The sequence below is a fragment of the Ahaetulla prasina genome, chromosome 2 (genome assembly GCF_028640845.1).
Source record: "Ahaetulla prasina isolate Xishuangbanna chromosome 2, ASM2864084v1, whole genome shotgun sequence".
Taxonomy (NCBI): domain Eukaryota; kingdom Metazoa; phylum Chordata; class Lepidosauria; order Squamata; family Colubridae; genus Ahaetulla; species Ahaetulla prasina.
This window is the reverse complement of record NC_080540.1, coordinates 227,020,761-227,048,430: the sequence shown is the minus strand read 5'-3', so window position 1 is coordinate 227,048,430 and position 27,670 is coordinate 227,020,761. Positions and strand designations below refer to the sequence as shown.

Genomic DNA, 27,670 nt, shown 5'->3' with positions numbered 1-27,670 from the left:
GCAATAGTGGCAACCATATTATAGGGTCAAAACAACCTTCTTCAGCTTGTTTTCTCTAGATGTCTTGGGAATTTATCTCCCAAAATGCCCAGACAGATCATCTGGAGAGCATTAGATTAAGAAAGGTGACTAGTTTAAACAACTTATTAAGTTGTTTAAACTAGTGGGGGAGACGTTAGACTGAGGAATAAAAGCCATTTTATAGCTAAATCATGCCAATTATAGTGATCAAAAGCTGTATTGCCAGGAATTCACTCGTGATAGTCATGAGAGTTAGCTAATCCTAAGGAAAAATGAGAAAACCTTTCATAGCTCAGCCAGACCCTGGATGTATAGGAACTGGTAAGAGTCAGAATTTTTGTTTGCTAGGTTTTATATTAGATTTCAGCTCTGTACGATTCCTTATTTCTGAAAAATAAATTTGATGCAATTGGTGGAGTCATTATTTTACTTCAGTGATAATTTACTACTTTGCTATCAGACAATACCACATTTTTGTTTTTAGACTATTGTGAAATCAGATTTTAGTGTTTTAAAATTTAATATTAAAACTAACTAACATTTTATGTTCATGTAAATAGACAGTCATCAAAACTAATGAATTTTTATGGTGCTTTTCTTTGTTGCTGCTTTTTGATTGTGTGGTCTTTGTTTGAAATAAAGTTAAATGAATTAATGCTGTTTTGATTCTGATCTTGCAGAATGTTAGCCTGTTTACTGCCTTTAATTGGATTTACTAGCGTAATTGCAGCTAACAGAAAGTGTGTATATATTTGTCTAAGGCTGGAGTCATACAAATTAGATTAAACCATACAGCTTGATTTAGTATGGATGATTAATTTTCTTTGGGTATTTATATAAATGACAACAAAACAAATCCATTAAAAAGTTTGAGAGATGATGACATTAGAGAAAACAAGTCTTAACAAAGCTCATTATCACTTCTTGATTACAGGATATATACAAAATGAAATGAGTTCAAGCTATGGATTTTTTCCATGTTCCTTCATTGTAGTTCCTCCTATATCTCAATGTCTGCTCCACATCCACTTTCTGGATCAGATTTAGAGAGTACACAGAACATGCAAAAAGTGAGAAATAGGTTCTGTTGAGAGATACCATTCTTGTAGCATGGACATTTTAATCTTGTCTACATGTATTTTATTTCCCAAAGAGACACACTTGTTCCACTACACATTAAATATATTGTGTGATATGGTTGTAAAAACACCAGTCTGGTGCACTTGCCCCAGAGTTATCAGAAGCTATATATAAGATATAAAACCAAGATCTGAAATCCTTTTACCTGTTATAACTTGAATCACATTTCTTCAGCTTATAAATAAAAGGGGTTTTACATTCAGATACCATTGAAAATTGGATAATCTGCTCTTGATAGCAAAACTGAATTGCACGATTTAACCTAGAGTCATGTTTTTGTGTTTCTGATACTGATTAGAAAGCATTTGTCCAGCAAGCTTGACTTGATTGGTAGCTGCTCTCCAGTTTTTCCCCCGTAAGTAAAGGCCTTTCACATTCTTCTGTGAGTTGTTTCATTTTTAATTGAATTGTTGCATTCTGTGGGCAGATCATATGTTCTAAGTATCACTTCTTTGAAATATGTAAACAGAATCAATCATTGTTTGTATCACATAAGCTTTCTTTTTAAAATGAAAATAGCCTTCTGGGCAGAATCAAATTAGCATTCTCTAAATAAAAAAGTGCAGTACAAAAGCTTCAAAAGCATAAAGGCCATGTTTATAAGGAATCTGCACAAGCTCTAACAAGCACTTCAGAAAGCACCAGGCAGAGAGAATGGGAGATATTTCTGTGAAAGCTGAGTGCCTCATTCCTTTTAAGGCCCAAGGCAAAATTACCATGGAGGGCTATTCTCAGCAACTGAAAATGAGGAGGAACAAAAGCCTGAAGTAGCTGATAGAAATAATAGAATCATAGGGCTGGAAGGGACCTTGGAGGTCTTTTAGTCCAGCGGTCACCAACTGGTGGTCCGTGGACCACTGGTGGTCCGTGAGAAAATTTTGGTGGTCCACAGAAAAATTATTTGCAATTTTTATAGTGCACTAAATCAGGGGTCCTCAAACTATGGCCCCTGGGACAGATACATGCAATGAACGTTTGTGTTGCTGCAGAGTCTCCCGTTTCAGGGTCTTTTTGTGTGGGTCGAAAGGGGACAGAAATTCTGACTTGGAGTCTGCTTCAGCCTCCTGGTGCGGGGCTTTGGGCAAAGGCTGGAGGGAAGTGCTGCTGGTGGCGAAGAGCCGGAGGACCTTGTTCCAGTGGGACTGCATTATGGCCTGGAACTGGCTGACCATCTCAGCCACCGAGCCTCCAGGCAGCGGTATCTGGCCTTGCACTCCCGCAGGTCTTCCCTCTGCTTGGAAAGCCGATGCTCATAGTCCTCAGTGAGGTGCTTCTACTGAGCCTTCTTCTTGGTCCCATCCAATTTGAACTGAGCCAGCTGTTTTGCCAACTGTTTCTCATGTTGGCTGCTTAGCTCCAGCAACTGCTTCCTGTTGGGGCCCTAAGGAGCCTGGGGAGGGAGGAGTGACTGAGAGGGGAGGGGTGAGTAGAGGCTGGTGAGGTGCCCCTCCACATGAGTGACATCTAGTTGGCCATGCCCACCCAGTCACATGACCACCTAGCCACGCCCACCCAGCCAGTCATTAGGCAGATCATATTAGTGGTCTGCAGGATTTAAAATTATGAATTTAGTGGTCCCTGAGGTCCAAAAGGTTGGTGACCCCTGTTGTAGTCTAACCAAGGCAGGAGTCCCACTCCTGACCACAGCACCAAGCCCAACATTGATAAAGCCTGCTGGATCATAACCCTAATAAAACCTTGTTGGTGGAAAGGAGGAAAATAGTACTTTAAAATGGAAACATCTAAAGAGGCTTTTAGATTTCCTCAGAAGGTTGGGGATGAGAACATAGCATGATGCTGCTTGTGCAGTACTATAGTTACGTCAAAACACCTTTCATGCTGCGGAAAAGTAAGACTATATTTTTGCATTTCATTTCAAAAATCTTATGGAAATGTATTGTACAGACCAGGCATTGCTCTCTTTGTTTTTTTAGGTGAGACCTGAACAAAGCAAGATGCCTAGGGGAGAGCATTACCTAGATGGCAACTTTGGTAGGGGGAAGGGATATACTTCTCTTTCTGCAGAAGAGTAAGCATTTTGGGACATTTAAAAAAAATTCAGTGTGAAATATATTCTTTTCATTTGGGGAAAGGACAACAGAAGTGAGTGCTTTTCTTCTGTGTCCTGTTTTGATTCCCTGGTACTACATATGGTTCACTTGCACAATTGCAAAGGCATGTAATAATTGCTACTCATTTTGTTGTGGGATTGAAAATATATAGCAAAATTTATTCTAGATTGTACTATGAACTAACTATGGGTAAGCCATTTACCCAGCATTTCAGTACCAGGAAATGCAACTAACCTTTATCCACATTTGTGCAGGATTACAGGCTATTTTGTTAGTTGGTTTTATAGAGAGTAAGGAAGATGAGCCTGATAGAAATATGGGAGCTCTGTTATCAAAGCAATGAAGGGAAAAACATGTTTTAAGTCCACAACAGCATTTTTTAAGTGACTACGATAGCACTTCCCTAATTCACAAAAATATAAGAAAGGAGAGGAGATGCTAACCTGGGCAACCTCCTGCCCACACCCAATAATCTTTCTTGGTGACATTAACTTACTTATTAATTGGGCCCTAAATGAATGTACAACTGAACCTATGCATGCAACCCTGTACAATACTGTAACTAATCTAGGACTTGTTCAGCTAGTAACTAACAACACTAGACTCAACAACTGCCTTGATGTTGTGTCTGCACCCCCCAAGCCGGGCCCCCTGCCAGAAAGTGACTCGGAAAGTGAGGGCGAAGGGCCATCAGAACTTACCTCAGGATCACCGGCTCCTCTGGCTCAGCTCCAGGAGCCAGAGGCAGGCCAGGTGGAGGAGATAACGAGGCCTCCGTCCCCTGACTCTTTCCCCCCAGGCCACGCCTCCAGACCTGGCTGCTGGCAACCAGGCCTGCCTGGATCCCAGGTTTTGGAGATACGAGAGGTGGCTACAACAAAGGAAGGGGTGGGGCAGGCCTAGAGAGTGCTGAGTCATGGAGCCATACCCCACAGAGTATAAAAGCAGCCCTGGCTGCTCTTCTGCTCCGTGACGAGCAACAATTGAGCTGAACTCTTTGACTCATGGAGAAGTGAGCTGAACTCTTTGACTCGTGGAGAATTGAGCTGAACATTCGGCCTGGGTTACTGACTTCTTGGTTGCCCGGCAACCCCAAGATAAGGGAGACTTTGGCAGGCAGCTGCAGATTCCCTGCCAGGACTGATAGCAGCCGTGAACTCAATTACTGGCTCGTTTCGCCAGCTCGCGTGGCCGAGGCCGGGAGGGGACAGAACACTTGATCTCATCTTCTGCAACAGTTTAAATTCAATTTATGAACTACAAATAAAAGAACCATTCTCCAACAGGGACCATAGCATGATTGACTTTTGTCTCAACTTACACCCTCTCAAAAATTATAATGATTGGATTCCCTGTTATAACTTTAAAAAAGCCACCTATGATCTCATAGACAATGGACTCTCATATCTTGATTGGCAAATCTATTCTCTGGCTGTAATACTGCTGATGACTATTACGACATTTTCTTGTGTGAAATCAAAAGAATCATTAAACTTTATGTACCACTAATATCCCACAAAACCAGAAAAAAATAAACTACCAATATCAAAAAGGAAATTACAATCCAGAAAAAATATCTCTGACAAAAAAACAAAACTATGTAGCTAACTTCAAAAACTGCTACAAAAATCTATGCCAACAAATAAAGACTGAATGTAACAATTATCACATCAAGCAAGAAGAAAACCACCTACGCACAAAATCCACCCGTGCCTTCTATAATTTTGTAAACAACAAACTTAAAGACTCAAGATCCCTCCCACCCCTAAAAGGATCAAACAACGTAGACTGTATTGACGAAACCGTTAAAGCCAATCTCTTTAACACGTTTTTCGGCTCAGTCTTTGTAAACAGCAACAACATATACCAAATATTTCCCAGCCGTAGTACAGACAATTACAATGATTACGGCGATCTTGTACATATTGATTTTACAGAAGACAATGTTGAAAAGGCACTACGCAATCAAAAACCATCTCTATCTATTGGACCTGATGGACTATGTGCATACTTCTTAAAAAAGCTTTCCACTGCAGTTGCAGAACCTCTAAGCATAGTTTTTGAAAAATCTTTCAGTACCAGCACCTTGCCCTACGTATGGTCACAAGCCAAGGTCATACCTATCTTCAAAAAGGGAGAGCCTAGCCTAGTTGAAAATTACAGACCAATCTCTTTATGTTACGTCACCAACAAAGTCATGGAATCAATCATTAACCAATCTATCACCTTCCACCTAGAGACAAACAACCTACTTTCTATCAAACAATTTGGGTTCAGAAAAAAATTATCCTGTAATCTACAACTACTACATTGCAAAAACATATGGACTACACATCTCGATCAGGGCAAAGCAATAGACTTCTGTAAAGCTTTTGATTTGGTGGTACACGACAAATTACTTCTAAAACTAAAATCCTATGGCATTTCTGGACTCCTATATAAATGGATAGCTGCCTTCCTGTCAAACAGGCAACAATTGGTCAAAATAGGAAGCACTCTATCAAATCCTGTACCTGTTAATAGTGGTGTTCCCCAAGGCAATGTTTTAGGTCCAACACTCTGTATACTTTACATAAATAACCTTTGCGGTCATATTAAAAGCAACTGTGTTCTCTTTGCTGATGATGTTATACTATTCAACACCACAGACAATGCAACTACCCTTCAAAAAGATCTTGACTATGTGGCAGATTGGTCTAACAAGTGGCAACTTCAAATAGCAACCAACAAATGCTCTGTCTTGCACATTGGCAAACAAAAATCAAAACATAAAATACAAATTAGATGGACATGACCTTATAGATGACCCTGACTCTGTCAAGGACCTTGGAGTACTCATTTCTAAAGATCTAAGTGCCACAGCCCACTGTAACAACATTGCCAAAAAGGCATTAAGAGTTGTTAACCTAATCTTGTGTAGCTTCTTCTCTGGTAATATTGTAATACTAACTAGAGCATACAAAACATTTGCTAGACCAATCCTTGACTAAAGCTCTTCTGTCTGGAACTGCATATCGGACATAAATACAATCAAGAGAGTCCAGAGATATTTCACAAGAAGAGTCCTCCACTCCTCTGCTCGTAATAAAATACCTTATGCCACTAGACTCCAAATTTTGGGCTTAGACAAGTTAGAACTATGCAGACTTCAATCTGACCTAAGCATAGTACATAAAATTATCTACCACAATGTCCTACCTGTCAATGACTATTTCAGCTTCAACCACAACAATACACTAGCAAATAATAGATACAAACTCAAGGTAAACTGCTCCAAACTTGATTGCAGAAAATATGACTTCAGTAACAGAGTGGTCATTGCCTAAAATGCACTACCTGACTCTGTAGTTTCTTCCCCAAACCCCCAAAACTTTAAGTTTAAACTTGTCTACTGTTGACCTCACCCCATTCCTAAGAGGTCTGTAAGGGGCATGCATAAGTGCACCTGCGTGCCTACCGTCCCTGTCCTAACATTCCTTTTTTTTACTTACTCTTTTCATGTATCCAAATTATGTTTATACTTTTACCTGTTATCTTATATATAATTGACAAAATAAATATAAATAAATAAATAAATGCAGCCAAAAAAATAATAATTGCAAGATTCTCAATAATAGCAGTTTCATCCTTCTTGATTTCTTGATCTGGTCTACCAAGACACTGGCAGACATTTCCTGATTTTTTAAAATAGTTGCTAAATAATTCTATTTCATAAAATAAATTGGCATGCATGTCATTAATATACCATCTCAGTGGTAATTTACAGCATATACAAAAAATATAATAACTGAATATAAGATAATATAATAGATTATATCATACAGTGCAATAAACTAATATGATAGTCTAATCAAGGCCAGAATCCCCAGGACACAGGCTGAGTTTCCCTCCATACCTTTTCACACCTTCCTGTAGAGTTATAGAGACAGATTAATAGAGATATTACAGCTAGAGGAATTTCAGTCGGTGGTTGCCTTAGCATTCAGTCTCTATCTTTGAAGGACAGAACATAGAATTAACAGCCCTCCCAACTCTAATCTAGTTGAGACATTGGACCATGAAATAAAATGAATAAATCTATGACAGATGATGATTTGTAATTAAGATTAAGGTTTGTAATCCTTAACCACAATTTAACCCATGGTTGGTATTTGAATATTGCACTAGTCTTAACTACATAATGTCTCAGCATGTTATATGAAAACTGATATGAATTTCACATTTGTAGAGACTCGACTCTCCATGCACTGAACCAGTTGCAATAATCAAAAGTCCATCTTTATTCGTTTGTTTGTAACTGATCATGAGTTTCTAGCATATAGTTTTTCATAGATAAATGAAATTTCTCTGAATATTTGAATATTAATAGATTCCTTATACAACTATGCATTTATTAATAACGACTGTTATTTTATGTCCATTTAAATGATAAAACTATCTTTTGTAAAGCTTGAAGTAACTTTTTTTCTGCATGTACCTTTGAAATGTAGAATAGTTATTCCAGCTCCTTAGTAGTAATTAGATTAATTTGTCTTTTTCAACAGGGCTACAGGTATTGGAATTCTAATAGTTCTTCTTGCAGTTTTACTGATTCTTGGCTGTTGGTGTTGTAAAAGGCACAGTGGTTATACAAGGCTTTTGGTAAGAATAAACTGCCTTCTTATTGCATTATTCATTAGACCCACCTTTTTGAACACTGTTTATTTTCTACAAAATATGCTAAACTCAAGTCTACTTAGAATCCATACCATTTGATTCAGGTGATATTCCTCTTTTTCCTTGATACATAAAAATATTCTGTAACAAATCATTGCCAAAGGAAATACACTCTGGTCTGGAGCTGTTTAAAGAATCCTTTTGAAATTACATTCACACAATATGCTTAGCTGGGTCAGCCACAATCTTGTTCGCTATATTTGGACAACATGGGTAACTCACTTAGCATGAACCTTGATTGATTTTGTGGAGAACGTGTTCAAAGTTTTGTTATTTATTTTTATCAATTTAAGTGGCTGTCCATCTCACCAATGTGATTCTGGGCAGCCAACAGGAATTAAAACGCATGGAAATGCAATGTGTGTATGTGTGTGTGTGTGTGTGCATAAAAATGTTCCAACTAACTAATCAAAAGGATTCCCCAATGCATCATTCACCAGTAGTGTGAACTTGACTCTCCTAATCTATTGCAGGGAAGATAACCAGGTTGTCAAGGCTTTCTGAAAGAGGAACAGTGTTGGGGTCAGCCAAATCTCAAGGCAGTATGATACTAGAGTGCAGGTCCAACTATTCTTTGGGCCCGTTATATGACAATTCCCAAAAGATGGATCTGGAGCATGCTCCTCTGGTTGACCTGATGTAATAGAAAGGATTTGTGTGAATAAGCCAGTCTCTCAAATGTGCTGGCCCCATGCCATGTAGGAATTTGTGAGTACGGTAAAAAGCAGGATTTTTAATTATACATGGAAGCAAATTGGTACAACAAATTAGATTCAGTCATAAATCAAATTTGATTCAATTAAGAATATGTTGAAATAATGATTACTTCAATATATTCAATAATTTCTTGTTGCTGTAATCTGAAAAATCATGGTTTGCCAGCAAATTTGGATGGCTCTCTGAGAGCTGCATCCAAAATTTAAAGAGATCTGAACCACAGCCCTTCAGGTTGGGAACATTTAATCCACACTAAACCTGAACAGCCACTGATGTTAATCCTGGGAGACAAATTCAGCTATGAGTTGAGTTACTCAATAGCCATGGGAAAGTTAATCATTTTGTCTTAACATAATCAGAATGTATTATCCCTTCTTGCTGAAAAAGTGTTTCTAAAGTTGCAGTATGTTTTCCTCTTTGCGTTTCAAGATCCTTTCCGCATCTCCTTTTCTATTCATTTGTTTAATACCCTGCCTTTCTATTCTGCTGAACTCTTTCTAATATTGATCTTTGTGCCAAAGAGTAAGAATTTTGGATTGGCCTCTCTGACCACCTCAGAAGGCAGAAGCTCCCTCAGTGACTCCAAATTGCCCTTGCGGGAATACACCAGCAGCTATAGTCATATGGTAAGATGATTGCTTATCATTACTTTTGATAAATGCTTCAGGAGGCTACAATTTAGACAGTCAGTTTAAAAAGAGAGTTAGAAGAGATACGTGTCCTAAAATAAATAAGAATGGGCTGGATATAGATTGGATGAAATAATACTAAAATAAAAAAATGAAGTAAAAATTCTGTCTGCATTCATTGCTCCTAGCAGGCAATATCTATTATATACCCGTCTTTTCCCTGAAAATTTTCTTTTGGGCCCCAAAATAAGCACTAGGGGTTATTTTCAGGGGGTGTCTTATTTTTTTCCCATGTAGGGGAGGCCCACTTCTTCTGTTTGCTTGTGGCCACAGCGGAGGAGGAGGCCAAGTGACATACCGATGCCATGGCGATGAGATGAGGTTGGAGGGTGGAGCTGCCCCACCTGCCCTGCACCCTGCTTACCTCAGGGCCCCCCCAGCCAAGTCATTCATACCCCAACACCTGCCTCGCCTCGGGGCCATGGCCACAACATGTCCTTGTCCTCCTGCTCCATGAGCAATTAGAAGAAGTGGTCCAGCAGTCACATGGGCTCCTGCTGCACACGGCTGCCTGTGCTACTCCTGTGAGGCAGGTGTTGGGGCAGGTGTTGGGGCAGGATGACCTGGCTGTGGGGGCCCTGAGTTAAGTCAGTGTGGGGCATGTGGGGCAGCTCCACTCCATCTTGCCTTGTGGCCATGGCACCGCGAGCAACCAGATGGAATGGGTGGGCAGCCGGCTGCGCAAGCTCTTAAGGAGGGCTTATTTTTTGGAGGGGAATAGGGCTTATATTAGGCACACATGTAAAAACATGCTAGGGTTTATTTTCAGGGAAACAGCAGAAAGCTTGTGTGAAATTGACATTCAACTGCTTCAGGCTTACATTTTACTTACAAACATGTTTCCATTTTTATTGCATATATTCAGTTACAATTGGCATTGTTGAGTAGCCAATGGTGATCAGAATATTACACTTATTTACCTGATAGTAAACTTCTTAAAGATTTGTATTACAGCATAATTCATCTGATTCTTTGATGACTGAGGGAGCAGTTATTTTTCCCTCATTTTGTGACTGTGTCTTGGGTTTTGGCTTAGAGAAAAATAGTTCTGGAGAGCCAAACACTGCTCTGTATACACAAATGTTCCCTTTTGCCCTCTTGGGACTTGACAGAAAGAATGGGGAAGCAGACCCTCTAGGCTTTTCCTTTTAGAATATTCACACATGGTAATCTTCTGTATTCACAGATTCTAGATTCACAGGTTTGGGACGAGAGAAAGAGAAGGGCAGGATAGTAAAAAGAAACAGATTTATCTAAGTAGCCAAAAATTAAAAAATAGTTAGTTAAATAAGTCATCCTTGTATTGTCAGTCAAAATGTATAAACACTATACTGTACATTTTCACTGACAATACAAGGATGTCTGACTGAACTACTTTTTAGTTTTGGCTACTTAGCCAAATCATTTAATCTACAAGAAATTATGTTAAAAACTTCGAATTCTAATTCAGCTATGTTGTTACTAAATTCATTTTTGAAATTCCTTTTCTTAAGCTGCCACCTTGAGGTCAGTGACAAGATAGTCTGGGCGCTTGAAATATTCTAGTGATTTCTGGGCATCTGTCCTTTTTGATGTCAATTATATCCAATGAATTTATTATTTTCTCTAGTTTAGTCAGTTTGTGCAATGGAAAAATTAGTATATTAGATGTTCTAAAAGATAGAGATAGATTTGGACAGGGTGGCATTCTCTTGCTTGGTAGCTGATCTGTAAGGGGTGTGCATAAGATCAACAACATGCCTACCGTTCCTGTCCTAATGTTCCCTTGATTGGTTTATGTTTCTTTTACACAACCAGAGGTCTACTATCCAAGGCCCATGAAAAGGAAAAGTCATTTCCCAAGAATGGATTCTTGGCTATAGTGATGAGAAATATGAATCAATCGTTGTTGATCTATTCTGTAGAACAGCAGTTCCCAAACTTTTTGGCTTGGCAGGCCTGGCGGAGGGGGGAAAGGGGATGGTTCTGTCTGAGTGGCAGGTGTGCCTATTCATGCATGGAATTCCATTTGTGCAAGCAGCCAGTGTGCACGCCCATCACACAACTGGAGGTCCCACGAGCAGCTTGCTGCTTGTGCAAGTGGAACTGCATGTGCGTACACATGCTCGCCTGCTGCATGTGTGGCCCTGTTGCAAACAGGCGATAGCCTGGCAATGGGCCATGACTCGGGGGTTGGGGACCCCTGATATAGAAGATTATTCATGGGAATCATTTTTTTTTAATTTAAAGGTTGAATATTGAACATTGAAATCGTTCATTTAATCTTTCATTTAAATACTTGGTTCTTTTAGATGAACAGAAATGCATCATTTTACATTGGAAACCAACCAACAGTACACACACACACAAACAAACACACACTTCCAGCTACCATCCACTACACCGTGGGCCGTGGTGGCTCAGGCTGTAAGATAGCCTGTTATTAAAACACAGCAACCTGCAATTACTGCAGGCTCGAATCCCACCAGGCCCAAGGTTGACTCAGCCTTCCATCCTTTATTAGGTAGGTAAAATGAGGACCCAGATTGTTGGGGGGGGGGCAATAAGTTGACTTTGTAAATATACAAATAGAATGAGACTATTGCCTTACACACTGTAAGCTGCCCTGAGTCTTCGGAGAAGGGCGGGATATAAATGTAAATTAAAATTAAAATAAATAAATAAAATAAATAAAAAATACACAAACTATTTCTTACAATGAATGCTTACAACAATTGATGAATACGAATCATGAAATATATGCAATAATATATTACTTGCATAACTCCTTCACATATTGCCTGTGCAGTTGTGCCTCTGGGAATTGGTAATGGTGGAGGATTATTCTTCGGAAACATTTTTATATTTGCATTGGGAATTTTGAAGTTTTACTTTTCTTTGCATATTATTAACTTCTGCCTTACTCAACTTTCATTGATACAGGTGCCAGATGCCCCACCAGCCTATGATAAGAGCTCCAGCAGCCTGTTGCCACCACCATATGCACCATAAACAGAAGGAATTACTTAAGTGCTTGCTTACTTTAAGTAATTTCTAGGAGCCTCTGGGAGAGAAAACGCAAGCTAATATGAATATTTTCAGAAATACTCGCTCAAGAAAATGTAACTGTCCTCTTTTGCATGAAATGCCTAAGATGTTGAAGCTATAGCCTATGTATCTTCATTTTATATATCTTCATTCAATATAAGATTAACCTTAACATGCTGTTTCATTTTTATATATACAATAAATATTACAAAAAACAAAACCAGTATTCAGTATTCTTGAAATCCATGACAATACTAACAAAAAGAGAATCCCAAAGGTGCTTTTTCAAGAGGCAACTGGACATCTTTGTTTTTCTTTGAAGATGTTTCGCTTCTCATCCAAGAAGCTTCTGCAGCTCTGAAGAAGCTTCTTGCATGAGAAGCAAAACGTCTTCAGAGAAAAATAAAGAAAGTCCAGTTGCCTTTTGGAAAAGCACCTTTGGGACAATCATGATCTGGATGATTGAGAATCTCCATAAACAAAAAGGGAATTTAGCTAACCTTGGATGATTTAGAAAATTCATCAGGATTGTGGAAACCACCTAGAAAATCCAGAGCTATGAACTAAACTGGGAAATAGAAATTTCCTTGGAGAACACAGTGAAAAACACTTCTACATTATGCCAAGAAATCTGCAAGAATGTGTCTATATAAATTACCAAGAGTTAAATCTGAGGCAATTTATCTTTTAGACATTATATTAAAGCAGTGGTAGTCAACCTGGTCCCTACTGCCCACTAGTGGGCGTTCCAGCTTTCATGGTGGGTGGTAGGGGTTTTGTCCGATACTGAAGCACTTTCCTTTTTTTTAATTTAATTGATTTTAAAAAAAAAAATCATAGCATTATTTAAAAACATTTTGATTAGGTTTTCATAAAATTCCCCGTGACAATTTAAATTTCTGAAAATATACTATTTGCATTGCCCGTGCATAAGTTTAGTTCACGTTACGTAAGTGAAACTAAATGGCGCTATAGTGCGACTGCAAGCAAAAGAGCCTCGTCCCAGAATAGCTTGCACATCTCCCCTCACACCACCCAGCTGTAACAGACAAGCAGAGCCAGTAGCCGGTGCCCCCCCCAAACCCAATCCACGATGCGCAAGAGGCATGCGCAGACGACGATACATGGCGCATTACCATGGAACTGGTGGACGGTCAGAAAATTTTACTATTAACAGAGATACAAAAGTTGGCGGTAGGAATAAAAAGGTTGACTACCCCTGTATTAAAGGATGCAAACCAACTATCCCTGTATTTAAAATGTCATCTGATAGTGCCTATGTATATTCAACAGCTTCTAATTTTGCAGGTTGTCTAAAGAAAAATAGGATCTGAAATTATGGTCTATCTTCAGCCCTGTCCAATCTGGTATAAAATGTGCACACATTCACTTTCAGGATATGGTTGTAGTCAGTGGTGAAATATAAAATTTGTTACTACCAGTTCTGTGGGCATGGCTTGGTGGGAGAGAGTAATGTGACTGGGTGGGCGTGGCCAACTTTTTTTTTAACTTTTAAAAGCATTTTTTCTACAACCTCTTTGGCTGAAGAAGTTGTAAAAATGCTTTTAAAAGGCTCCTCTGACGATCCCAGCTGAGTTGCCTGATCGTCAGAGGCTTTTCTTTTCTTTTAAAAGCATTTTTTTTGCCTTTAAAAGGAAAAAAAGCCTCTGACGATCAGGCAACTCAGCTGGGATCATCAGAGCCTTTTAAAAGCATTTTTCCTTTGTACAAAAATGCTTTTAAAAGGTTATGATGATCACAATTGAGCCCAACATTTCTCTTGTTAAGTGAGACATTTGTTAAGTGAATTTTGCCCTATTTTGTGATCTTTCTTGCTTCAGTTGTTAAGTGAATCCCTGCAGCCTTGGTGGCGCAGTGGTTAGAGTGCAGTACTGCAGGCTACTTCTGCTGACTGCCGGCTGATTGCAATTTGGCAGTTCAAATCCCACCAGGCTCAGGGTCGACTCAGCCTTCTATCCTTCCGGAAGTGGGTAAAATGAGGACCCAGATTGTTGAGGGCAATATGCTGACTCTGTAAACTGCTTAGAGGGCTGTAAAAGCACTGTAAAGCAGTATATAAGTCTAAGTGCTATTGCTATTGCTTTGAGCCCAAGATTTATGTTGTTAAGTGAGAATTTGTTGAGTTTTGCCCTACTTTTTCTCGCCACAGTTGTTAAGTGAATCACTGCAGTTGAGAAGTTAGTAACCTGGTTGTTAAGTGAATCTGGCTTCCCCATTGACTTTGCTTGTCAGAAGGGTGCAAAAGGGGATCATATGACCTTGGGACACAGCAAGGGTCATAAATATGAACCAGTTGCCAAGCATCTGAATTTTGATCACATGATCATAGGCATGCTGCAATGGTCATAACTGTGAAAAATGGTCATAAATCACTCTTTTCAGTGATGTTGTAACTTTGAAGGGTCGCTAAATTAATTGTTGTAAGTCAAGAACTACCTGTACTGAGAGAAAGAATAGCTAGGAGAACAGCTTTGGAGAGGGAATTAAGTAATTAACTATCAACATTATGCTCTTTTGAAACCCTATTCAGAATAATTCACAGCAAAATATTGATATATTCCCAAAATGAAATGGAAAACAAACAATTCAAATATTAATATGAAAGAAATAGTGCACTTAATCAGGTATTAAAAGGCTCCTGAAACAATCATTTGCATTTTGTCGAATGGACTTTGGAAAATCATAAAAATATGCTCTTCATTTTCTAGATTCTTCAGGTTTTGTTGCAGTAGGATTTGTTAAAGGTCTACTATTATCGTTTGGTTTGTCTTTCAGCAATTAGATTCCGCTAACTCACACCCTTATGTGAGTTACTGCTAGGTTATTGCTAGGAATACTTAGGGACACTATGGGTTAGATAACAACATTCAGTCTCCCTTAGTCTCTATATTTGTCAGCATTTTCACATTAATGAACTTTGAGTGAGGATGGCATTTTCTTGTTCCGTATTCCATGGTATTTTGCTCTAACAACAACAACAACAACAACAGAGTTGGAAGGGACCTTGGAGGTCTTTTAGTCCAACCCCCTGCCCAGGCAGGAAACCCTACACCATTTCAGACAAATGGTTATCCAACATTTTCTTAAAAATTTCCAGTGTTGGAGCATTCACAACTTCTGCAGGCAAGTTGTTCCACTGATTAATTGTTCTAACTGTCAGGAAATTTCTCCTTAGTTCTAAGTTGCTTCTTTCCTTGATCAGTTTCCACCCATTGCTTCTTGTTCTACTCTCAGCTGCTTTGGAGAATAGTTTGACTCCCTCTTCTTTGTGGCAACCCGAGATATTGGAACACTACTATCATGTCTCCCCTAGTCCTTCTTTTCATTAAACTAGGCAATCTTGTATATGATATGCATCGCTGTTGCATATCACTTACACCATTTAGGGGCTTTTAAAAAAGAAAATTTAAAAATAGTTTTATTAAACAAATATGCATTTAACTTTGCATCTAAATCTGGCAATTTTAATTCAAATTTAGATACTTAAACTGCAGTTGGTTATATATTTAGGGGTAATTGTGCTTGATGAATACCTGTTTGATGAATGATCTAACTGGTTATATTATAGATTCATAACCTTTTCATTATTGTAAAATTACCATACAGGATTTGAATTCGGAACATAAAACTCCACTTTATTAACTCTCTCCCTGTTATGCCCTCTTAAACAATCTAAATTTGGTCACTTTTAGCAAAAGAGCAACAAGTTACAATGTCCTCTGTAGCTAGCAAAAACCTGAGGCAACAAATCTGGAAAATTGCATTAAGAAAGGATGTAGTTATTATTTCCTGGGCGCGAGTTCATTTTTAAGAAAAAGACACCATAGATTTATTTCTCACCTGACTCCTAGTTATTTGTAAAGCAACTGTAAAGAAACAAGAGGTCCAAGTCGCAAAGAACGTTGTATCAGTTCAGAATTTATATTAAGTAACCACATCTGCCATTCATGCCAAAGAAGAATAATCTTGTCTTAAACTTTTTAATTATATGATCAAAGGATTGCAATATAAATATCATTTCCTTTTTTGGGAGCGGGGCGTTACCATTTAATTTTCAGAAAGACAGCCTGAGGCATAAGAGGCTATCTTTTTCATACACCAGGATTATGAGGAAGATGATAACTGAAGTACCCCAGGAAACAGGTGGGGAAAACTGGAACTCTCAAGATGCTGTTCCAAACCAGGAGGTAAACCAGGGTGAATTTTCAGAAGGCTTCTGGAAAGGTTTGAGACCTGTATACTCTTCTACCTTATGGCAGGGGTGTCAAACTCAATTTCATTGAGGGCTGCATCAGGGTTGTGTTTGACCTTGGGGGTCAGGGTGGCCATAGCCAGTGTGGGTGTGGCCAGCTTGATGTCACTGGGTCTGTGGTGGCCCGAGCACTCTGCTAGCGAAATGGGCTCCCAAGCTCCGTTTTCAGCTATGATGGCTTCTTGCCACCCTCTGCCAGTGAAAATGGAGCTTGTGGGAGCCACATGGATCCGGCCCCTGGGCCTTGAGTTTGACACCCCTGCCTTATGGAATCAACCAGGCCTACTGTATATAAAATTGCAGATGAATCTGAGATATATTCTAAGGTTCACTCCGTGTCCTCTCTGGTGGGAAAATCTAAATCTCAGATCCTTGTTTGCAAAAAGTACACTTTTAAGATTTTTATATATTACTAGCTGGCATTATGGGAATATATTAATATATAATCCTAAAGGCAGCATTAAATAATCTTAATGAGAGAAATGTTTTGACAGTTATTTACTATGATAGTTCTGTGTTAATCACAGTGCTCCTATTTCTGATCCAAGAGGAAATCCTAATTTTGAAATCTGGAAGTAAATTTCAGATTAAGAGTGCTTTATGGCCACCATCCACAGGTGCTTAGCCATGAACAGATCCAGTGATTCTATCCAAGAGGTACAGCTGCAAACCACCCATATGAAGCTTGTTTTCAGAAGATACAACTCATAGACAAACCATTGGTTTCTCTCTGATTTGTTCCAGATATAAATACTTAGTGTGTTGAATTTGCAATGATATAATATAATAGAAAACAAAGAACAGAAGGTGGTTTGAAGTGGCAAGAGCTATTGGTTGTGTTTGAAGTGGTTGGCGGCTACTGCATTGCTAATACTTGTCTTATGAGAACTACAACTAAACATACATCCACAAAAGGAAGGAGGGATAGGGGAAAAATTTTGATGCAAACTGTGCCCTTTAAGTCTTTGTTTGTGAAATCCTAATGAAAGTATGAATAGAGTGGAACTTATGGGGAGGAACAGATGACTGAGTAATATTTTCAATTTCAGCAATTCTTCAAACAAAGTCAACTCTCTTCATTATCTACCTCACAATGATTGCATTATTGTACATCATAGTGTATTAGCTAGTTAGTTTCTTTGTTATTTTAATCAAGACAAACAGAAATGTTTATCTTTTAATCACCCATTTGAAATTGTGAATAAATATTCATGTTCTGTGGCTACTATAACACTTTAAGAGGTCTATAAATGATACACAGTAGAGCTGTAAAGGTTGAAAAACAAGAATCATAATTGTGTGCCATTTTCTTAAGGGTAAATGCCATGTTATATTGGACCATGTCTAAATATGTGTGCTTATTATGTAATATTTGGAAACCTCCATTGATTTCTTAATGCAAGTATACAGATATCTTACTGACAAATATCCTTTCTCCACAGAGTATCATGAAGCAGAAATACAGCAACTTTGTTTATTACATACAGATCCTTCTGCATTATTGCTAAACAGTACACTTATCCAAAATTACTAAAATACTTAAAAAACTATACATTATGTAAACAAAACATAAATAAGACAGAGTAGTTCTTTTTACACATGGTTTAGTCCATACTGTTAAGGAATTGGGATTATGTACAATTTTACACCATAGATTGCATTTTTACAACACATCAGTATAGAACATGGGAATATTTGAAAACAAAATAGAAAATTTCTAAATTATGAGAAAGAACAGATCCCAGTAAATGTGCTAACCAAGAACCAAACTTTGCTTTCTATCTCTCTGAACAGTTTTTCTCCCAGTTTAATAAAAGCCTTTAAAAGTTTTGCTCTGAAAGATATTTCAAGAAGTGCTTTCTCACCATTTTTTGAAAAAAGGAAATCCAAAATGATTCTCAATCTAACATGAATTTTTAAAAAAAACCAATGATGCCTTTGTGTACACAAATTCTTGAGATGTGACAGATGTTTTAACATGTTAACAGGTAACATTTTGTTGTTAACGGCAAACTGTGTAGCTGCTATCTACTGTCATCCTGGATCCCTTCCACTCATGAATTCTCAATGATATGCAAAAATATTTTTTTGCTTCATTGCTTCATCTGCTCAAAACATGCCATTACATGCCTTGGGTTCATGGACATAAGTCAGATGTTTCAAACAGTGTACTTTAAAAAAACAATTATAAATTAATTTTATATACATACACACGCACGCACACATACAAATGCCCCAACATTTCAACGGCTCATTTACGTGAAATTCAAGATGCAGCTGTGTCTGGGACACCTATGCTGGAGTTCAGAAAACTGGGGAAGACAACAGCAGAATTCTTAGTTGTAGAAATAAGGTCAGCAGAGAAGGATGAAGACAGAGATGACGTTTCTGATGTTGGAGTCTTTATAGCATTCAAAATGGCTCCTTCAGGGCTGACCATCAGTTTTTTAATAGATGTATCTAGGTGCAATACAGACTTACTGTTTTGTAGCTGTGAGGTACTAGTATGGGTTGCAGGAGCTAAAGTTGTTTTAGTTTGAGTAGAAGATGAGGTGACCATTACTAAAGATGTAGACAGTGTTGTTGCAAAAGATGGAGTGCCTGACTTTGAAGTATTGGCAATTATTTGTGGAGTAGCATGAACAATAGGCACAGGATTTGCAATCCCAAGAGAGTTCACAATTTTGGTAGAGCTTTTTAAAGGCAGTTTTGATGGCTGCCAGCTTAAGGAATTACCCATTACTTGTGTAGTCTTCTGGGGAGTAGGAGCAGCGAATGAGACACCTTGAAATCCATGGCCATTACTAACAGTTAAGAGAGGTCCAATTTTTGGATTTGCAGAAATGAGAAGAACATGACTGCCAGCTCCAAGGCCCTGAGATGGAACAACAAAACGAGTACCACTGATCATTATCTGAGTTCCAGGTGCCAAAGGTGTACAGGTGTTAATTATTATTTTCTGCTGGATAAGGGATTCATTTAATTGGCTGCCTACATTATTAACTACTGATGATGAGGATGGAACAGTCTGAATTGTAGTGGTACCAGGAGCACAGGAGAAAGCTGAAGCTGGCTTTACATTAAGTGGCACTGGTGGGCAAGGCAGAGGAACTAAATTAGAAAAATTAATCACTTTACTTGCATTTGGGGATGCTTTTTGAAGTTTTGGGGTACTTCCATTTGTTGGCACTCCAGCTGAAAGTCCCGCAGGCTGAAACTGAGCTAGTGTGGATTGTTGACTTTTTGAATGGGGCGCACATTGTGAAGTAGGTGGAATTGCTGGCAATTGAGGGACTGTATGCAACATTTTAGGGACACCATTCACTGGTCCAGGCAAAGAAACTGTTACTGGCAACTGAAATGCAGATGATAAACTTGAATGAGAAACTGTTGGTTGAGCAGTAGAAATCAGTACAGATGAAGCTAGGTGCCCTGTTTTCACAGTCGATATAGCCATAGTACTTCCAATATTAGAGGAGGACAGCCGTGTAGTTAAAACTGGTATTATTTTTGCTGGGGGTTCCATTCCACCAGCCAAAATTGTAGGGCGTGTTCCAGTAGTAGTTCCACTCAGTGTCACAGAAGTAGGGTCTAAACATGGGCTGCTGGTTACTGTAATGGTATTTACTGCTTTTGCTGCAATGCTTTGACATGCCAAACTTGAACATACAGGAACTAAACTACTACTGGTTGATAATGGGAAAATTACCTTATGATTATTTTTGTCTTCCAAATCTTTTGGTGCTGTAGACTGCATAATGTTAACTGTTGAAACATTCTGAGCATTGCCCGTGCTATTTATAAAGGCCTGACCAATATTAAGACCTATTTTTACATCTTTTACTTGAGAAACAGTTGGCGACGTATTTACTTTTAACGATGATCCCACAGTAGATGGAAGAAGGACGAGTTGAGGTTTCTCTGTGCTTTTAACATATGTCTTACCAATGGAAGGAGGGAAAGTCTGTTTAAGCGGTTCTGTTGTTACATTTGCATTTGATTGAATACTGGCAAGTGGAGTATTAATGAAAACCAGTTTCTGCGCACTAACACCGGTGGATGTTGGAGTAGGAATTAAGTTGACTCCTGTAGCTCCACACACAGGAAGAAGTGAAGGATTTGTGACTAACATAAGTTTTTGAACTTGGGCACTACCCAGACCCCTGCTGGTAATGGAAGTGACTTCAGGCTGTGCAACAGAATATTTTGCATTATTTACATTGACTTGTGGATTAATAAAAGAAGCCTGGGTAGTACAACACGTGGAACTCTGCCCAACATTTTCTGTAGATAAGCTCACTGCATTACCAGAACTGTTTGGTGGAGTTGTCATGACAATATTTGACGACATGGAAGATAAGAATGGAGAGGAGGATCCATGTAGAGTTTTTGACACTCCTTGATTCACCACACCACTATTATGAGAATGCCCAAATGTGACTGTGGTGTTTTTCCCCTTTTTTGGATTTGCACAAGAGGAAATAGTTGGGATAGAAGAAGTTGCTGGAGACATTTGAGCAAGCGTTGGGAAGCTAGGTATCGCTTTTGTCACAGCTGAAACAGTAGAAGTTGATAACTGTGTGGATTTGGGCATTAAAAATGCTTGAAGATGGGGTGCATATGTAAAAACAGAACTTGGAGAGAAGTTACTAGCAGAAATTGGTTCTGAATTTGTTTGCACTTTTACGATTCCTGTGTTCCCACCACGTGTCCTGACAAGGATAGACTGTGAATCTCTTATGCAGATTGTTTTCAGCTCTTGTTTTGTTTCACTAATATCAGCAGTATTTTGTGAGGAGGAACTGGTGTAAGAGGTCACACTCTGTGATACTGTTGTCAAAGTCTGAACTGCTGAAGAAACAATAGGTAAAGCAACAGGGGAGGAGGCAGCCGAAACGATAGTCTTGGTAATTTTTACAGTCTCGCTTTGGTTCATTTTCACTACTGATGCTAATGTGTTACTATTAGAAGTGACAGAGGGCAGCAGCGAAATTCTATTCACTGAATCAGGCCCTTGTGGCAACTGTATAATATTTTTTTTAACATTTGTGTTAGGCAGAAGTGTAGTAGCAGCATTTATTGAAGAAGCTGGAATAGAAGGGACTAAAGTAGTGTTGGTATCTGTTGATTGTGGAAGAGAAATGCATTGTTGTTCAATTGTATTTTGCTGTAAGGGTTGGTTTTCTTTTGCTCCACTTTTACTTTCTCTGTGCTGGATAAGAAAATTTTTAGGCAAAATAAGGACTTGCTGCATAATTTTCTCTCCTGTGTTTTTTTCGCCTGACTTACCATCAACTACAGGCTGCATCTGAATCTTGACTGAATTATTGTGCAAGTCTACTGGCATGCAATGGCCAGTTGGCATTTTGTACAACACTTGCAAAGAACTCTTTGAACTGGTCTGGCAAGTCAATTCTGGTTTAATTGGAGAAGAACTGACTGTTGATATAATCAGTTTTTCAGAAGTAAAAGTGCTTCTACCTACTGTAGATGGCAACTGACTTGTTAAGGCCACTTTGTTCCCAATATTCTTAGCAAGCAAGGCCTGGATAGGTTTGGTCCCTTTTATTAAATGTGGTACATATGCTGTGGAGTCTGTCATGTCCGATGATTCTGAAGCTGAAGATTCTATCTGCCTATTCAAGCAGCTCTCAGTTGACAGATCTTTTTCAATATTATGGATGGTAGCATCATTTGTGCTTAATTTTAGCTTTTTCCTTGGTAAAAAATCATTTGTGCTGTCATCTAGGTAATAGTTTTGCTTGGATTGGCGTTTAATAGATTTAGGCACTATCTTCTGCATTTCTTTACAAGTCAAATCTTTTTTAAGCAGTCTGGATTTTCCTGTACCAAGGTCCATTTCTGGTGAGTTCATGTCTTCTAGGAGGAAAAGAAGAACCAAGAATGGAAGCATTTTTAGAAAAGCAAACAATAATTCTTAATTGATCAGAGCACACTAACACTGTTGTTCCAATCAACAAAAGAAGTTTTGGTAGTACAATTTATGATGTGCTCAAAAACATAATTATTTTAGTTCTATAAATCTTCATTTATTTTATACTCAATTTAATATTTAAACATTTTCTGAAATTATTTAACCAACTCAACAGAGATAACATCTCACTGTTTATCCTGGGGAAGAGGGGATGTGTTTAAAAATCTGAAACTGTTTCAATCAAAAGTATGAAAAAAACATCTTGCCAGGGTTACCTATCAGCATCCTCTCTTCCCCAACGGGAAAGAAAGAATGAACTTTTTTTACCATTAGGACCTGGGAAAACAATATAAATTGATTTGTCAAAATTACCAGCAGGCTATGCTGTAATTAATGTTGCCTGAATTTGCACAATACTCTAAAACAAAAGAAATGGATAGTATAAAACAGATAATTATTTTGTTATCAAATTTCATTTTGGTAAGACAGCTGAAGTCTCCACCAACACTCCATAAATGAATCACAGGGTAAGAAAAGCACTTACCCGTATCTATATAGTCTCTTTTAAAAAATTCTGTGTGTTCTGACGTTTCATTGGTAAATGTACTGGAAATTTCTTTGACAATATTTATTTCACTGTCCTCATTAATCCACTGTTCTCTAATAAATTTATCATGATCCGGTTGCCGTCTGAAGTCATCATAGTCCTTTTTTAAGCGAGACCTTTGATGGAATATTGCAGATAGTAAGATTTTTTTTCTTTTCATATTAATATTTAAAAACAAGTAAAAGATTGGTGAATTCTTACATTTTACATTTACCAAAAAGATTCAGTTAATTACCTGTTTCTATGAAATGCCTTTATTAATTTTGGTTCCCATGGTAATAACTCATTTAACAGTCTTATCAAAGTACAGTGGAGCTCCTTTACAGCTTGCTTTCGATGATACCCTCTTCCCTGTAAATATGAAAATGCTTATTACAGAGTAAATTTTAATCAATAAAGATAAAATGTGCAATTTCAGAAAGAACAACACTATGGATCATCTATTTTGCAGTAATCTGTTTCTCATTAATTACTGCAGGAGATGTCTAGTGTTCCACCAAAAATTAAAGTAGAAAAAGAATATAGAACTGAACTACTACAACATGATTAATTTTTTCTTTTTTCTCTTTTAACTGTAAAATGTCACTTTATTACACTGTATGTACCAATTAATAATTACTTAGAATACAGATCAGAATTAAAACTATATAACATAATGAATGTCTATTTCAATAAAAATGCCTAAGTAACATAAATCATAAATCCAGCTGCTGGTACAGAACGCCAGATTGGTCTATAACAAGACCTCCTCATTCATGATTTGATGATAGAGTCAACCTGGAATGTATTACTGAGACCTGCCTGGATTTTGCCCTCTCTGAAATTTGCCCAGCTGAGTTTCAAGTGTGGCATCGGCTGAGATTCTGGAGCAGGGGTGTGGCGATTGTTATCAGAGGATCTCTTATAGTTTTCAGGGGGCATACCTCAGCGGTCCCCAGTTGTGAGATCTTGTTCATCAAGCTGGACCTGGAGAATGGTCATATTCTGAATTTGGTGTTCCTGTCAGAGCAGTGACAATGTGATCTAAAATTGGGGGAATTTTTAGTGTCCCCTTTGATATGGTCAAATCACACCCCAATTTCTATGGGATTCTTTACTGCCACCACTCACTACAGGGAGGTTGGATTTATTGGATTGGTGACTGATGTACCCAGAGTGGTTTCAGAATGAGCTGGTGGTTATTTCTAATGGTCTGCTGCATAGTCCATTTGAAGCATTAGTTTCCGCTTGAAATAAAGGGGCAGCTAAAGATTTGGATTGGATCATGCCTACGCCAATCTCTCCTCTCACAGATCCCTTTACTCTGGTTTATGAAAGGGAGATGAAATGGGAAATGGGTAGTGCAGTGCTAATGCTCAATAAGGAACTTAACTGAACACAAGTTAGCACTGCCATTAATACCTCTAATTAATAGAGGTAAGGGTGGTGAAGTATTGGTACTTTCCTACCCTTTTTGCATTTGCAAATTGCTGCTCTGCAGTACTGTTTCAGGTGACATAGGCCCTATTGGATAAAGAGACCATGGAGAACCTCTTACAGAGGCATGCAAAGGAATTTGTGCAAGCATTTTTTGAATAAAGTTGCTTGGATTCATTCCCATTTGGATACTAACTATGTTGCAAGTCCAGAGAAGAAGCCTATGACAGAATCTTGTCCAGTTAATTGGGAATGGTTTGAACCTATTGGATATGAGGAAGTGGCCAGGTCCTTAGGACTATGAGCTTGGCCTCCTGCTCCTTAGATCCATGTCCTTTCTGGTTCATTAAAGCAGCTGGGGGATGTTGTGTGAGTGGGTTCTGGCGATGATTAATTCTGCTTTGTAGGAGAGGATTGTCCCTTTGTCTTTTAAAGAGGCCTTGATTCACTCCCTCAAGAAACCATTGTTGTATTGCACTATATTGGACAATTTTAATCCAATCTAATTTCCCTTTTTAGGGAAGATGGTAGAGCAGGTGGTTGCATTGACATTGAATGAAGCAAATTATCTGAATCCCTTTCAGCCAGGAGTCAGAGCCAGACACGGAATGGAAATAGCATTGGTCTAACTTTTGTATGGTTTGGGCGGGATGGGGGTAGTGAATCCATTCTTGCTTGGCGTGACCTCTCAGGAGGTTTCAATAGTATCAGTGACAGTATCCTTTTGGATTGGTTCAGAGCATTGCTGGTGGGCGGCATAGAGTTATGCTGGTCTGCTTCCTTTGTTGTTAATTCCAGTGATGTTTGGGTGAAGTCTCACTCTTGGCCCCTATTATGTGGGGTGCTACAGGGTTTAATATGTTAACCTTCCCTCTTCAACATGAGACCACTGGATAAGCTGAACTGTCCACATGGGGTGATGTATCAATATGTGTATGATACCCAATTTTATGTGTCCACCACTGGGGAATTAAGCAACACCATGAAAGTCTTATGGTGTCTGAAGGTTGTGAGGATCTGGATGGGGAATAATAGGCTTCAGATGGCAAGACTGAGTGCTTTGGTTTTTGGGGTTCATTGGTTCTACAACTGTGTCATCTCTGGTGCTGGACAGGACTGCATTGCCACAGGTAAACACAGTGCACAACCTGGGGCTCTTCTTAGACTATGACTCTTGGTCAAAGAGCAGGTAGTACTGGCTAAAAGGGCTTTTCCATAGCTTCATCTAATGCACCAGTTAGGCCTGTTCCTGGATCAGCAGGCCCTGCTCACAGTCACTCATACCCTGGTTACCTCCAAATTAATGACTGCAGTGAGCTTTCCATGGAGGTGCTCTTGAGGAATACCTGGCAGATTTAGCTGGTACAGAATTCAGTGGTGCGGTCTCCTAGGATAGCAAATGCTCTGTGAGCTGCAAGGGCTGCCAGTTTGCTTTCAAGTCCAATTCAAAGTGCTTGTTTTGATCTTTAAAACCTTTCATGGAATGAGACTGGGCTATCTGAGGGACTGCGTCTCCCTGGTTACATCAGCCCACTCTATTAGATCTGCCAAAGAAGGCATGCTGCAGACACTATCAGCTGGGGATCTACATTTGGTGGGTCCCAGAAGGTGTGTCTTCTCTGCTGTGGTGCCTGCCTTATGGAACATTCTTCCCCTGAAATTAGATTAGCTTCATCCCTTTTGATATTTTGGAAGGCCTTCAAGACCTGGTTATGCTATCAGGCCTAGTGCTCCCAGGGAACTAGAAAAATCCTTAAATCATTGCTGAACTGGCTATTCTTATTCTCTCTTCTCCTATCTGTACCCGCATATAATATCACAACACATGTATAAAAGGGATGGAGTTTGCATTACAATGACATGATGATTCTTTTGTCTTTTGCCACTCTTTAGTCCTCCTCTGATTGTGGAGCTCACTTTGTGTGAGGAAGGAATGTGTCCAGATAAAAAATGGTTCTCCTCTAAAACAGTAGTCGTCAACCTTTTCAGCTCCACGGACCAGGAACAGAGGCAGGGGAGGCGATGGTTTCATGCGTATGCCTGCCGCTTGCACAAATGGAGCGTCATGTGCTTGTGCAGCCCAGTTCCCAACAGGTCACAGACTGGGACTGGTCTGCAGACCCTGCTTTAAAAGTTTCTTACTGTAACAACAGCACTATCATTGCTCAGTTGCCTTTGCTATTGATAGTCCAAAGATAGTTGAAGGAAAAGAAGCAATAAAGTGCAAATTAACGAAGACTTTAAATATGCAGGATAGAGGTGGTTTTTTATAATATATATTTAAATGGGGAGGAAAAATCAGATAAACGTGGAATTGGCCTATTTACTTCCCTCCAGCTGCTCATCTACTTTCAGTCCTAACTTGCATATTCCTAGCAAAGTGACCAAGAATTTGCAGAATTTCTCCCTTGATTGAGGTTTTCTGCAGTGACTCATTTAAACCCATGTTCAATATTTATGGCTTGTACTGCCAGCTTAAAAATAAGGCACCTAACTTTAATCTTAACATTCCTTATAGCTATACTTTATAAGTTATCTTTCCAGAATGCATTTCCTTCTTATTCTTAGTTAGAAACAACAGTTTAATAGGCAGCATATGTTAGCAAACACTTTCCCAAAATTTATAGTATATAATAGGTTAACATAATAACATTAAATCTTGTGGGGTTGCATTAATAGCTGTCCAGGCGTAGGAAGGACACATTTACTGTACAACTGATCCTGGAACAGTGCATTAACTATAGCAGCAGCCCCCAGCCCTTTTGGCACCAGGGACCAGTTCCGTGGACAAAGGTTTTTCCATGGACCAGAGGGGGCATGGCTTCATGTGTTGCCTGCATCCCACTGATGGGGGCTTCTCTTGTTTGCTCAGCCTGGTTTCTGTCATGCTGGCCTAATGCCAGTCCACGGACCGGGGGTTGGGAACCCCTCAACTATAGGACCAATTATTACCATATCCAATTATTGATTTGCAGTTATCAGCATTTTAGAACAAAGAAATTTTGATAAGATACAAACAGGAATATGTGTTTGAAAAAATGTAGGAAAAATACGTTG

At 38.9% G+C, this 27,670-nt stretch overlaps 2 protein-coding genes across 5 annotated transcripts in view; one reads left to right on the top strand and one right to left on the bottom strand.

Annotated features, from left to right (window-relative positions):
- Positions 1 to 267: 267 nt before the first annotated feature.
- On the top strand, positions 268 to 12,602 carry MLANA (melan-A). The gene is made up of 6 exons (XM_058166259.1): positions 268 to 342; positions 1,460 to 1,516; positions 3,096 to 3,190; positions 7,778 to 7,874; positions 9,188 to 9,292; positions 12,278 to 12,602. The coding sequence occupies exons 3-6, from the start codon at positions 3,117 to 3,119 to the stop codon at positions 12,344 to 12,346; spliced, it is 345 nt and encodes a 114-aa protein (XP_058022242.1). The 5' UTR covers positions 268 to 342; positions 1,460 to 1,516; positions 3,096 to 3,116; the 3' UTR covers positions 12,347 to 12,602.
- A 5,449-nt stretch (positions 12,603 to 18,051) lies between these two features.
- KIAA2026 (KIAA2026 ortholog) overlaps positions 18,052 to 27,670 on the bottom strand; it is a 59,198-nt gene continuing 49,579 nt past the window's right edge. For 2 of the 4 annotated variants that reach the window (XM_058166255.1, XM_058166258.1), the window contains 3 exons: positions 23,433 to 23,548; positions 23,135 to 23,313; positions 18,053 to 22,535 (listed from right to left, as the gene is read on the bottom strand). In XM_058166255.1, coding sequence (XP_058022238.1) covers positions 18,922 to 22,535; positions 23,135 to 23,313; positions 23,433 to 23,548 — 3,909 coding nt within the window. In that variant the 3' untranslated portion in view covers positions 18,053 to 18,921. Of the gene's footprint in view, positions 22,536 to 23,134; positions 23,314 to 23,432; positions 23,549 to 27,670 lie in introns of all 4 variants that reach the window. The other 2 variants (XM_058166256.1, XM_058166257.1) reach the window with 2 other exon arrangements.